This window comes from Diadema setosum, chromosome 8 (assembly GCF_964275005.1).
Source record: "Diadema setosum chromosome 8, eeDiaSeto1, whole genome shotgun sequence".
Lineage (NCBI taxonomy): Eukaryota > Metazoa > Echinodermata > Echinoidea > Diadematoida > Diadematidae > Diadema > Diadema setosum.
The window spans coordinates 22,517,420-22,531,530 of NC_092692.1; the positions used below are offsets into that span (position 1 = coordinate 22,517,420).

At 37.6% G+C, this 14,111-nt stretch overlaps 2 protein-coding genes across 2 annotated transcripts in view; both read right to left on the reverse strand.

Moving 5' to 3' along the window:
* Positions 1 to 430: 430 nt before the first annotated feature.
* Positions 431 to 5,806, reverse strand: LOC140231948 (aquaporin-8-like). Its single transcript, XM_072312094.1, has 5 exons — positions 5,455 to 5,806; positions 2,942 to 3,068; positions 1,917 to 2,167; positions 1,190 to 1,324; positions 431 to 571 (listed from the first exon to the last, which is right to left on the reverse strand). Exons 1-5 carry the CDS (start codon positions 5,682 to 5,684, stop codon positions 526 to 528), a joined length of 789 nt encoding a protein of 262 aa, XP_072168195.1. The 5' UTR covers positions 5,685 to 5,806; the 3' UTR covers positions 431 to 525.
* Positions 5,807 to 7,769: 1,963 nt separating this feature from the next.
* The window catches only part of LOC140231604 (sodium-dependent multivitamin transporter-like), a 31,549-nt gene continuing 25,207 nt past the window's right edge, over positions 7,770 to 14,111 (reverse strand). The window contains exons 12-15 of the mRNA XM_072311755.1: positions 13,918 to 14,071; positions 12,621 to 12,729; positions 11,762 to 11,913; positions 7,770 to 11,064 (exon numbers count right to left, since the gene is read on the reverse strand). Coding sequence (XP_072167856.1) covers positions 10,926 to 11,064; positions 11,762 to 11,913; positions 12,621 to 12,729; positions 13,918 to 14,071 — 554 coding nt within the window. The 3' untranslated portion in view covers positions 7,770 to 10,925. The remainder of the gene's footprint in view (positions 11,065 to 11,761; positions 11,914 to 12,620; positions 12,730 to 13,917; positions 14,072 to 14,111) is intronic.

Here is a 14,111-nt window from a genome sequence, read left to right on the forward strand (position 1 = left end):
TCTATGCCTCAATTTCGGCACTGTCATTTTCTTCTTTTCGTTTGTTTAATTGGTGAATTGCATTGATTGCAGTCCACGTTATGCATCTCCAGTTTTCCGAGTACCGGAAAATGAGCTTAAAGCAAGCTCTAGGATGATCTGGTGTTATCACAGAATCGACCGAGTCTGCTAAAAGTATGTTTATATACACAAACTACAGAACTAAAATCGATATGTCAGTCACACTCACAGAAGTCGTTACTGTGTAGGAGTTATCTTTTTTTTCCCCCTTTGATAGACAGAAAGTAATAACACTTTTTTCTGTGAACGAACGTCTACAAGTTTCTTTTGATGGCGGTAATAGGATTATTTGAAATTCTCGTTCTGCCTCAAAATACGCCAGTTTACAGCTAAATGAGATATGTCTTGTTTTAACAGTTGATGTTATGCTTCTTGCTTTTTTACGTGTACTACTCGAACATAGATAGCGCACACACTGACGTCTCTTCAGACTGTGGAACTCCGGAGTACTTGTTCTTTGTCAGCTTAGTGTTTAAGGATAAATCGCTTCTTGCGGTCTCCAAGAATCAATCTGCAAGAGATGGAACATACAGATATAGAAGATAAAACATAATTTTGTTCTCATGTCGAATGGTGATACGATCACTTTAAACTAAAATGGTATCGATTTGTCGTCACAAACTTTAGCTATAATAATATATAGATACTATCAAAGCTGAAAATAAGTTAGGTGACCTGTTCAATATTCCATTTTATACGTCTTGTGGATGTATCAAATCAACTGTATGAAACAGAAGAGTCTTTGAAAGATAAGGCACCATGACGAGAGTGTAATGAATTTGTTCCTAGAAGGGTTGTAGAATATTATAAGGATTTCATTATTGTTTTGGGGTGAATAGGAAAAAACTATGTATGCATTGCTCTGTGTCTTGTACCAAAGTGAGGTGTATGTTTTCACATTGCTAACAACATTCAGAGCAAATGGAGAGGTTTTTTTTTCATCCAGTTAAGAAACTGAATGAATCATAACGCCCCAAAATTTATGTCATTAATTTTGAATAGACTAAATACACAGGTGATTATGCTAACATATCTTACAGACACATTGATAATGTAGTTTATTAAACATCTTGCTCGCGAAGCACTTTGCATCAGTTTGACGTTTGTATGTCGTTTGATTGTGACAAACCTGTAGAAGAGACCCGCCAGCAGACCACCCAGCATAGGCCCGGCCCAGTAGATGTAGTGCTCGGCCCAGTACCCAGAGACAACGGCAGGCCCGAAGCTACGGGCAGGGTTGAAAGAGGCTCCAGTAGAATGATAGCTGTTTTATAAAGAATAAAAACGTAATCAAAGTAGAGTGTTCATCTACTCTCTTCTTCGGATAAATCACGCTCCTGACATGATTGCATGCCTTCATTGTCACAGAAACTCTATGGCAGCGAAAAAAAAAATCCCCTCGACTTCAGACAATATCACAAGAATCTGAGTTAAGATATAGAAGCTTCGTCAAAGACAGAATTTATTGGAGGGGAAACAATAATATTGGCAGAAGCAAATCAAACAACAACTTATGAGAAGCAATCAAGGGAAAGTTGTTAACTTATAGACTGCTGAAAACCATTAAAGATGAATTAATGAATAAGAGAAGCATATAGAGTAACGAAAAATAGTGACGTGAGAAAAAAAAAAAGCTTTGTCTTAGACAAAATATATTGGAATGGTAACAATAATATCGGCAGAAGCAAATTAAACAACAACTTGTGAGAAACAAAGGGAAACGTTATTAACTCGACTGTTCAAACACATTTAAGGATAGGACTCAATAAACAAGAGACAAAGAGAGTAGTATAATTTCCGAAAGAGTAAGTGACACGAGGGAAGAAAAAGGGACGGTGGGAAAAGGCAATACTCACGCAGCGATGACGCTGACGAGAACGGCGAAGCCGTAGGCGAGAGGGCCGGTAGGCTGACGACTCTTGCTGTCCAGGTTTGCCATGAGGTAGACGAGGAAGATCATGGTGCTGAGAACGCTCTCGATGACCACGGCCGTGCCCTGTGTCATCTCCAGTTGGCGGTTGGAGTCGTACTTGTCGAAGGGGACGACGCCACGGTATTGGTTACACCCTCCTTTGATGTCATGGTATGAGTCTCCCAGGATTACCGCCTGTACAGATTTTGATATATACGCCATTACCATTGACAGTATATTTGTGCACAGTGGCAGTATATAAAGTATAGCTTCATCTAGGTAGGATATGGTGACATGACATTTGCTCTTGTGATAATAATCGCTAAAGTCTCATTTTCTCCAAGGACTTAAGTATTGCTGTGATAGGGTTTTAGGTCTAATCTGATGTGAGCATTAGGATTATGGTTGGGGCTATATGTTTGGTGGGTAGAATTTATGTTTGGCATAGCGTGCAGATGGGAGCAATTGTCGCAGGAGAAAAAAAAATGCCATTGAACCGTAAGGTATTGATACATTATTTTGGCTAAGTAACTTATCAGATGTGTCCATATTCCAAGTAAGCATTTATTAAGAACCACATGTTTGTTAATGTGATAGGGAACAAACGACTCAAACTTGCATTCGAAATTTGAAAGTATAATCTTCATATACAGCTGTAATATGGTCACAATACAGGGTTGTATAATACGCAGATATTCATTCATTCTTCTGTTCGAACCATATACAATACAATCAAGCAAACTTGAGACGATAAAACGATACAAAAATGAATTAATCATTCGTAAGTTTGAAATTTACATTTATTTGAAAGAGACAGGATTCTTCATCAGATAGTGTTGGTGACATGTACTTTCATGCAAAAATACTGTCTTGTGAGCATAATTATTATCACATGTGATTTGCTTGTATGTATCAAATTTTGTTTATTGTTTGTTAAACGCTCCGAAAAGATGAAGAAAGATGACACACCCTGACGAAGGAAGCTCCAACCAGAGCACCGACTAACTGGCAGATGAAGTACATGATGGCAGCCACGATGTTGATTCCTCCTGCCAGTGCCATGGAGAAGGTCAGAGCTGGATTGAACAATCCTCCACTGTTAACAAAGAAACGACATACCACGAAGATTAATACTCATATGAAATATCAAGTTTAGTATGGACACGTTTGGAAAGATGTTTCCTTTACCCACCCCCCTTGAACAACAACAACAACTTTGTAATGTCTCTCCAGCCATTCCTTATAAAGTGAACATGTCGTAAAATCTAAAAACACTTGGATGGATAGTAAGGTTTAAACGGCATGGCCTGCTAACTCTCTATCACATCTTTAAGTTATATGTAATTCAGCATACAATGAAACTTTAACACCGGTGCGAATTAACAATAGTAATATAATACCAAATAATAATGATAATAATAATAATGATAATAATAATGATAATGATGATAATAATCATCATCATCATCCAGCATGTGTGCTATGACAAATAACTCTTGAGTCTACAGGCGATGTATTTGTGAATATCTAATACACATGCTTCTACAGGTGCAAATATGAGTTTTCGCGACACATTAAACTAAACTTGACGTTAAACCGTAATGTCCAAGAGCAAAAACTTGCATAACATCTGTATGCATAGATCTACTCTTGCATGCTTGGATGCATGTAATGGCGTGTGTGTGTGTGTGGGGGGGGGGGGTGGTGTTTGCCCCAAAATAGTACTGTATCTGAGTTGGACCTTTAACGGTTACGGTGCTAAAGATCGTTTCAGTTAATGAATGTTAGAGCATGGAACCCATTTGCTGTACCATAGTTTTACTGAGGAAGATCTACTCATAACATGTGGATTCGTGGAACTTTATTATGTCATTGCTATTGCAATTCTTATGTATTTCACTTTTACCACAGCAATATTGATACGTCCGTTTTTTATTTACTTATAACACCATAAATCATTCCTTTGATGAAAATGATCAAACCCATCGTTGTAACCAGGTTACGAATAATGGTCTATACACTGTACATTTCTTTATGTCCATTCAGATTTTAAATAATTCTATGCATTTTCTTTTTTTCTTTTTCTTTTTTTTTTACAATGAATGGCGTACTTTTATCAGAACGAAACACACACAACTGATATTGATATCGTCACCATTATCATTACTTTCAATGTTTGAACAGTTTGTAATACCAGTAAGCACACATCCTTACAGCATGAGGGGCCAGTAATTTTTGAAAGATCAAAACAATATCTGTTTGTAACCTCGGGACTCGATGTAACATGTGAACTGGATTGTGATAAAAGTATAATGGAAAAATCTTTCATCTTTAAAATCAACGCTAGCTCTCATCGTATATAACAGAATGAAATTTATAAATCAATGTAAAATTGGACGTGGGAGGAAGATATCACTGTTGTTCATCTATTTCAATTCGAGTAGAAACAGTTGTTGCTCTAATATCTTTATCAGACAACCTACCAACGATCTGCGAAAAAAAGTAATTCCACAGACTCATGACAGTATGTTTATGGATTCTTTCTATTCTTCTGCGATTGTAGTCAAGTCGACAATGCAATTTAGTATCTTGAGATTTAAAATGATTTCCCGTTGTTGTAAGTTTAACGCCCAATATGCATGTGAATAATCCAACGAAATTGGTCGCGTCTGACAATCCAAATTGGGCACTGCCGTGACATATCCTATAAGAAGCACTGCCAAAGCTTCACAATCAAAGTTGTATAACAGGGAGAATGTAAAACCACAACGGCCGTATGTATCCATAGGCATATAAAAGAGAGATCAACATAAAAAGGGGAAACTTTCCCTGACACCAGACTCTCCCCACCTATCTATAGTAAGAAAACTCTTCTCCTTGCAGGGCAGGAGGAAACAGTAGAAACAAACCGAAAGTTCTGAACCACTTTCTTTGGGATATATAGTGGATGCTATAGGGAAGGGATAGGAAGTTCAATCTAAAATGTATCACGCCTTCACGACGCATGAATTTACTTTTGGGAATCTATAAATCTTTTATTTTTTAACGAATCTGTGCAAAACATCCTTGGAGTTAATTCGTACTCCAACAGCGACGTTACGAACACATATAGAAAACGCAGACGTAATCTTTTCGAAACAATGTGTTTCAGTAATATACGTTTGCAAACTTAAATGTTACTGAGCAAACGAATATAAAAGTTCATTTTGTTGATTTACTTTGATTATGTAGAAGATTATAAAGACCCATCGAAGTGGAGAATCAAAGATGTACTATGCACTCTGGAGCACTGTGGTAAGTCTATTTTAACAGTTTATTTAAATGCAGATTGTATGTCAACATCGGACGCCATTTTGTGAAGAAAAAGAAACATTATTTCCATACTGGGCAGAACCGTGTCTTCTTGGCCCCAGGGAAAAATTAGAAGAAGCTTCATGTTTGGGCAAGCCATTTATAATACTTTTACCCTATTCTGTTTTTACCTGACACTCAAAAAAGCCGAACACAAAAAGGCGATGCCAAACCCTTCAGCGAAGGCAATATTCGTCACATCCATGGTTGTCACAGCTAGGCAGGCGATGAACGTGTAGACCATTGACCCAGCGAATTCAGCGAAACTCGACTGGATATATTTCTCGAAAACCGACGTCGCTTTCGACAGCTCCGCGATCTCCTCTTCAACCGTTATCTTGTCGTCTCGTCTCCTCGCCATTCTGCAAGATTTCACTCACAACTTATTTGTCTCCAATAACAGTATATCCAAGAGATTTATTCCGAAGTGGTGTGAACTTGCATACGCACAGCGTAGGAAAAATGGCGGTAAAACCAGCCCAACAACAAAAAAGCGCTGGGCGCAAAATGATATCACACACAATCAAGAATGGACAACTCCCTGATTTTTTTGATAGGTGCACGAAGGCGAATGGAATGAGATGTGAGTAAATAACGGCTCTGGAATATGTTATGATCGCAAGAACGCCATTGGTCAGACTGGGAGCATTGTTTGTCGAGTCGTAGACACTGTTTGGTAAAAAGTTAATGGTTAACTATACAAAAACCTCTGAGGGTATTTAGTACGTGAGCAATGAGTTCGCACGTATAAATACAAGCAATAGTTTATAGTCTTGGTTTTTTTTTCTTCATCTAATCAATAGGTATTTCATGAACTGATTTGATTGAAATTCTGACCTTTATCATCAATGATCAAGCATTAACACCCAACAAATTTTCCGAACCACTTCCAACACACAGTAAAGTGCTTGAGTTGCTATACATCAGTCAAACTTGCAGTCGCGTTATCAATAGAAAAAGAAAAGTATATTATGCCGATAATAACAATGTCTTAATACATCATCCTGTTTAGTTCTAAAGTTCTTATCATTGTACATGTATTGTAATCTATCGCAATCATTGTCTCCCCACCATCATCGTTATCATTATCATCCTCCCTAATTGTTCTTATGAAAATCCTTATCGTTATCAACACCATCGTCAGTAGCAGTCGTACAAGCCTTGAACAATTCCGTTAAAACGGAAATAGCGGCGGCCTGGTTATCAACACGCGATGATGATGATTAGTCTCGATAGCATTGCCTATTCAAGACCTAGTATCAGCCAGCAGGGTGGAAAGGTCCAGTTCTAAAAGAGGCCTACATATTCACTTCACTCCATCGGAACATTAATGAAGCCACCTTGAAGACATTTTCTGATGTATGAAAATATGAGTTACATGGTCCTATATGTTATCATAGTCTATGATATTTGTGTATTGATGAAGCTATGGAATTATAAGAGTGGAAAATGAATTCTAAATGCTTGAAAAGAAAATTAAAATCTGTGAATGACTGGATTCACGATTCTCAATTTTCTCATATATATAGTACTATTATGAACTATTTACTTAACGAGTTGTTTATAGATCTTCTTAAAAGTGACAGCATTATTCTTATAGGCCTAAGTCTCCTGTTGACGGTTCATAAATCTTTTCCTCCCATTTAGACGTGTCATGTAATCAAGAATAAATCTTTCCCAACGACTACTTTCATGGGAAAGGATTGTGACTTATAGATTGTCGATGTCTGTTTGAATGCAATAAATTCACCACGAAATGGGAGAGCTGTGCTGTTATGGCAATGTTTACTCTTCTATTTTGTGTGTAAAGTTGGGACAAATGTACAACTTTTGTTGAAGACATGTAAAACTTTGTAAATTCCACAAGTGGCTCTTATTCCCCGTTCGATTCTGCTGAGATTTATTCTATTCTGTTCGTCTCTAGGAACTGTCTGTATCAAGTCAGCTTGACCGAGGTGTGAAATCGTACTGCACTGTGTATTTACAATTTTGACAAACGTTTGATATTTAGAAATCACACCTGTTAATCGTCAGCGTTATTGTGCTTCTTTGTACAACTGGGCTGCAGTTTCTTAAGCATTGTTTCTCTCGAGTTCCAGAAATCTTCATTGTATGTTCCTGGCTCTGTCCATGTTTATGTGCACCCCCTCCCACAAAAAAAAAAAAAAAAAAAAAAGCCCACACAAAAATGATGGTGATGAAATGTATTGGATAACAAATGAAATAAGTTGAGAGAGTCTAACAGGTACCACCCCTGTGACTGTATGTCTTCCTCCCAGCATGCTCGTAGCAACTCCGATCACAGTGACGTCAACACAATCAGAACCTCGAACGTTCACACTCAACATCTCTATTACTCTTATTTTCAGGCCGTTCAATGCAACAACATCACAAAACATGATACAATTGTACATTGTACAAAGATGGCTTACACGTTTGTCTCATATACTTTTGTGTGAGTGAATAATTTATTCCCTAAAAACTCACATCCTATATTACATCAATCTGGGAAATAGAAAGGGTGTTACATACTACGTTTACTTATTAACAAAACACTCGTAGATACATGAATATATACAAGTCTCCATCAGCAATTGCGATTTGTACCAGACCGTTATGGAATGAGTTGAAATTCTCTCTCTTACAATGAATTCATCCATCATAATTCACACACATTGTGTAGTTCATCAAGTGACTCATCGTAATGTCAGGTTAAACTTTAATAAGCGACGTACTTGCATGTACCGGCCGCGAGCCACATCTCTATCGACGTGTATTGCCCACTGGTTAATCATTAACTACAAAGTTCATCGGTAGAATTCAAAGGTTCGAGGGTTATGTACATTACCACCAGTGTTGTCTCCCTCGTATATTTGCGTATAAAATGATATGAGAGCGCGGAATGTCTAGTCGATGAGGTCATCTGATGTTCAATGTGTTTTGCAGTTTTACTTTTTTTTTTAATTAAATGGTCGTTAATGCAGCATTTTTTTTTTCAAATGTTTTAATTTTAACTCATATCATATATCATTTCATTTCATTTCATTTAATCTCATTTCATTTCATTTCATTTAATCTCATTTCATTTCATTTCAATTACTTCACGGGTCGATATCCATCACTTCTCACGCATTCCTGTTTGCTACGCAATGCACCAGTTGGTTAGGAGCAAATGATAAATCATAGAAACGCATCATATTTCATAGTTGCAGATCAAGACTTACAAAATTACAGGTTAGAAAATTGTATATCTATGACTATTATCAATTAAATACATGCATATATTACATATATAATCATACAGGTAATAAGTCAGGGTTTAGCGCTTTATATAACGCGTGTAGTATAACAGTTTCCCCATCTTGTTTGTTCTGTTCAAATGGCATTGATGATCTTTGGTTGTATAGGGCTAAGTGCTTGAAAGCTCCGGGCTGCGTAGCTACGTAAGCCATGTCATCATGGTAGCTAGAGAAAGACGAAAGGAGACAGACCCTGCTTCCCTCACTTACCTACATACTCACTGTGTAGTTACGCAACGTGGCATGAAATTACTATTCGACTTTAAAATACACACAAAATTATTCCGACTAAAAAAAAAATGTGTCCATAAAGACCTTGCAAGACTGAACGTTGAAATATTTTTAACTGCAGAATAAGTCTAACGGTGCGACTTTATGTGTATGTATAAAGTAACAGAAAAGAAACCTACCTCGACCAGTCAAATAATGTAATTATCAATCATTTCCTCGATACTGCGATTTGCATTGATCAAAGAACGCCACTTCAATTGCACACACGTGTTAAAATCTACGTGATTGTCTGTCAATCAGAGCAAGGCCACTGTTTGTCCTTTCGATAGATTGAACATACTGTACTCTGCCACCACATCTCATTACTCTTCCTATCTTGAAATCATGTGTCTATTCATCTTGAAAATCATGTGTCTAGCTCAGTAAATACATTGACATCCGTCTAAAGGCTTGCCAAGTCCCTCGTTATTGCAACTTGTTGCCATTTTCCAAGCTACTTTGTTCAACTTGATTTCTAAGAATGTTTTATCGTAGTTGTCAGCTGTTTCCAAACGCATTTCCATATATTATTACATAAAAGTGTGTCATCTCTTGTACTTTACTGTGAAACTATGAACCAAGACGTGGACACTGAAATTCTGGAGCGATAGACACACGTCAGCTAATAGTCTATGATCCATTCTAAGTTAGTCTAGGCAATTTCAACTCTGAAAACATTTTTTAAAACAATTTTCTAAAGCAGTCATATCAATATGACGTGACAGATACACAAATTTCATTTCCATAATTTACATATATGAATTTCATTCCTGAATATAAAGAGATGATAAAAAGGAGGACATCGAGAAGAGAGAAATGTCCATAGGCACAATAAGGCAGTGTGGATGGAGTGGACATTGCTTGTTTTCAGTGGAGTGTGATAAAATCTCCCTGAGATGTTTCATGGGAGATTGATAAAATGAGTAAAAAAAAAAATAACAAAAAAAAAAAAATAACACCAAGCACCCGCATGAAAAGATTAGGCAACAAAGGTGGAATGTTGAATTTAAACATCCCTTCAGCCATCTGAAATATGTTTGCACATCGTAAGGTATTGGTCCGCCAATAAACGTTCGGAACCTCAAACACTATCTAAACCGAAACTATACAATCCCTTTAAGAGCTGTTGAAAGTGTAAAAGGTCCAAGGCGTTAGCACCCTTCATCATCGGGCATACTGTCTACATCTCCCGATTCTCTCGAGAGGACCTATAATCTATGATCCTATTATATGGAATGATTTGCCAACCACGATGGTGTCACTTGACTGGTTATGTTCACATAAGTTAGGTGCATTCAGAAAGATACCTTTGGTCACGATCCTATAAATTTAATCCACGACTCCAGCAAACTCTGTTGGACCGCCATCAATCGTTTGTAACTTAGTGAAAGTGTCTCACGTCGTCATCATATGTCACAACATTCGCTAGATGTGTAACCTTATGTAATAATTTACAGAATAATATTTCCAAATTCATATTATTCATAAAGTTAAGGTATGCTGTATATTCAGCTCTTTATTTCAGTAAGATTCATACCATTTCAGAAATATAAGCTTTATAAGGAAAAGGACGGCCACGTTTAGTGGCCGATTATACACTGTACTACCTCATGAAGGTGTTTATATGTGTGCTAATGTGTGTTCAAGAATGTGTGCAGACGAAACACATCGGAATGGACTGTGAAAGGACAAACATAAGTAACAGATACACAGTCTGAAAGCACACACATGACAAGATAACCATTATAAATAAATACTTTATAAATCCATACAATATGTCTACAAGTTAATTGTACTTGTTTTCGCCGGCGTAAGTCGGTTCTAATAGCTTTTTCAACTTCGATTCCACAACATTGATACATGCGCTGTACCAGTAGTTCGACAGGACACTATGACGAGTACTTCTCATAACTGAGTTATAACTCCGGTACTACACCGTGTATAACTGTAGATAATAAAATAGGATAACATTTTCGCTTTCCCTGACACAAAAACTCTGTCGTGCAAAGGAGTGTAAGGCATAACTGATGACTTCAAATGTTTTCGTTACAATGACCGTCTCTGACTAGGCTGTCGTTCTCCATCTTGTCGCTCGCTTTGTTCACGTCATTTTGCAGCTTCAGCTCGTAGTTCTCACCGGCCACGGAACTCACGGTTTGGTATTTCTTTGGTCTGATGAACAAGAAAATGGATAGTTACAACATGTTTGTTAATCAATGTTCATGAGGCCGTCAAAACAATAGCGGATACTTTCAATTTCAAGATGATCTAGATGTAGCTGTATAGAGTTAAAGTCCGGATCAAAGAAATATTGATGGTTTGTCTTATCCTGCCATGTGATTTGTTTTGTATCACACATCTATGGTAACAACCTTTTCGTTTTACACATTTTCTTTTTCCAGCAAATGCATAAAATCGTTCGTCCGGTAATTACCAGATGAACTTTCATGGATCCGATAACCTATAGTTACTTGAGCGATGAGGGACAATGGTATTTCCTGGGTAGGGTCGGCAGGAACTAAATACGTACAATATTTCTGCATTTTGTCTGAACCACAGTCTTGGGTTGAAGGTAATGTAAAATATCTACTAACCCACTCAACACTCAAACCTGCGCATCATGAATTTGGTATATGTACAAACTTACTATCGTATGCCGAAACGACTTTGCCATGGTGATGATAAGACCACCCCCCCCCCCCCCAAAAAAAAAAAAAATGCAATGTGATTTGATCCGTTTGGTAATTCTGGGTAAAGCCGTCATAAATATTAATCAGAGGAAATTGTTTTGCTTCGGATAATTATACAGTCTACACTGCCTTGGGCTGTGCCACCTGCAGCATTATAGCTACATCCATTCCTTCCTCACCTGATGAATGTCGCCAAGAGCGACGGGTCCACCTCTTCCTCGCATTTGTCGGGATTTATCCGACGTGTAATAGCACGTGACAACTCGCTGACTATTATACCGAATATGAAGGTACTCATCGTTGAGATAAGGCTGTACCACATGAAGGAAATCTGCAGAAGAGCCAATGAGAAACCAATATGGAGAGGGAGAGACAAAATGGTGATCATCCACTCATGGTATTCCAATTATCCCCTCAGACGAATTGTCTTTCTAGTGAATAAATCACTTTATAAAATGGACCTAATATTGTATGTGCTGGTTCCCTTGATTACCCCGATACTGTTTAGCTAATCGTATACGATGAAAGGATTTCTGGGAATATATTATTATCATTAACTTATAAAAAAAAAAATAATAATAATGATTAAAAAAAAACACACAAGAAAACAAAGAACGTTTGTACGTCCATCTGAATTTTACGACAGGACACGATTAGAGTTTGCATGAAGGACAGATCCTCGAAGTCGAAATGTAAAAATAGATTGGCGAAAATATATGGACAATTTACAAAATGAATCCCCCCCCCCCCGAAATACCTATCACCGTAAACGAAACTATTTTACCAACTAATTACATCTTGCTACACTAGATTAGGACTGGTCAGTATTGGGTGAGTGATCAGTTGTCGAGAAGTCGATGTGGGACCTGTCATTTACCTGTGACTGTGATGTGCTAGGCCTACTTGCACTAATTGCTGATTTTGATACATATAATGCGGAAAATAATGAATAATTTATGTGAACACATTTTCATTGTCTATATAGACTTTGATATGGCGAGTAAGCAACTGTGATGATAATGTCGGCGGCACACGTACCCGGAAGAACCAGCTTTTTTCGTCCTCTTCGACGTCTTTGTTGATCATGGACCCGATGGACAAGGTTATACCCATTACAGCTCCAAACAACAGACCAAAGAGGGCGCCCCTGCAGTCAAGAAAGTAAAACATTACAGATGTGAACCCTTCTCTCACTGGTTTTCTCTTCTCTCATTTTTTTTTTAATCCATATTTTGAAAAAACAGAACGCTAGCTCCTGCAGCGCTATCATTATGCAGAGAAATCTCTCTAACGTCTCGTGTGCTTTAAGCTTTATTTTGATCGGCCTTCTGAATGTCTCATATTAGAAACAGAAAAATACAAACTCATAACATTCTACTCAATCTTAAGTAAAATCCCAATTTTGCCCTCTAAACCTTCACAATTTTCCACTGACGTGGAATAATCTCTAGCGGCAAAGTTATACGCGTTGTACTAATTTTCGAAGGGCCGGCGCGGCCGACTTACTATGCATGCACTGCGCTAGCTAGGCCACCCAGGGGTAATCACGTACCATTGCTTTCTTTGTACAATATGTACTTAATTGTGACCTCTTTTGCTGGGCGGTTTAGCAGTCACGTCGGATTTGGCTAGGACTATCATACTTATCAGCCAAAATTCTATGAATTATATTCATAAATTGACGTATGTTTGATCATGTCATCGGTAAGCATGAGAGCAGAGCTACAAAACATCACCTGGAAAGCCACGGTTCTGTACTATTCGACTAAAAAAGAAGAAAAAAAAAGAGCATTTCCGAACGATGTTCAAATTGGCTAAAATCAAACAAACAGAATGTCAACAGTTTCGTAACTAGTACTATTAAGAAATCTAAAATTTCACATGCTTTTTTTGTTTGTTTTGTTTAAATGAAACAGTGGCCCCCTACAAATTAGATGAGGTAACGATATCATGGCCTCATTAGTCTCCTATTTTGGCTGGAAACTGAAAAAAAAAATATATATATATATATATTATCCTCTGCACCACTTTTTTTTCTTTTAGTGCACAAAAAATGTTCATAATTCTGATTATATAAGAAAAAGTACAACACGTTTTTGTTTCTGTATTTGCTTTTCTTTATTCTTCAATCAAACAAGCTTTCATGGATTGTGCAAATATTTGCAAGTCACTGACTAGCACAGTGAAGAAATTTATACAGCAATCAGATTGTAAATGCACTTCAATTTGAGATACCTAGCAGCAAACTTAGAATGACCTCCAAGCGTTTAGCAATACAAATGCTTGTAAAATGTTAGAGGTTAAGTTTAGCACCGCTCACAGCGGTCATTCTTACGAGACGTTGGCACGTTTGTACAGCATGCCGAGGGAGAAGAGACCCACGAGGGGTCCACCCAAGGCACCAATGATCGTGTTTCCCATGCGGACTAGTGAACCCATCTTAGTAGACACAAAGGCAAGGCTGAGTGTGATGAGGCCGAACCCCAAAGCTGTATTAGGAAGAAAAAACACAGACATACACAAAAATAA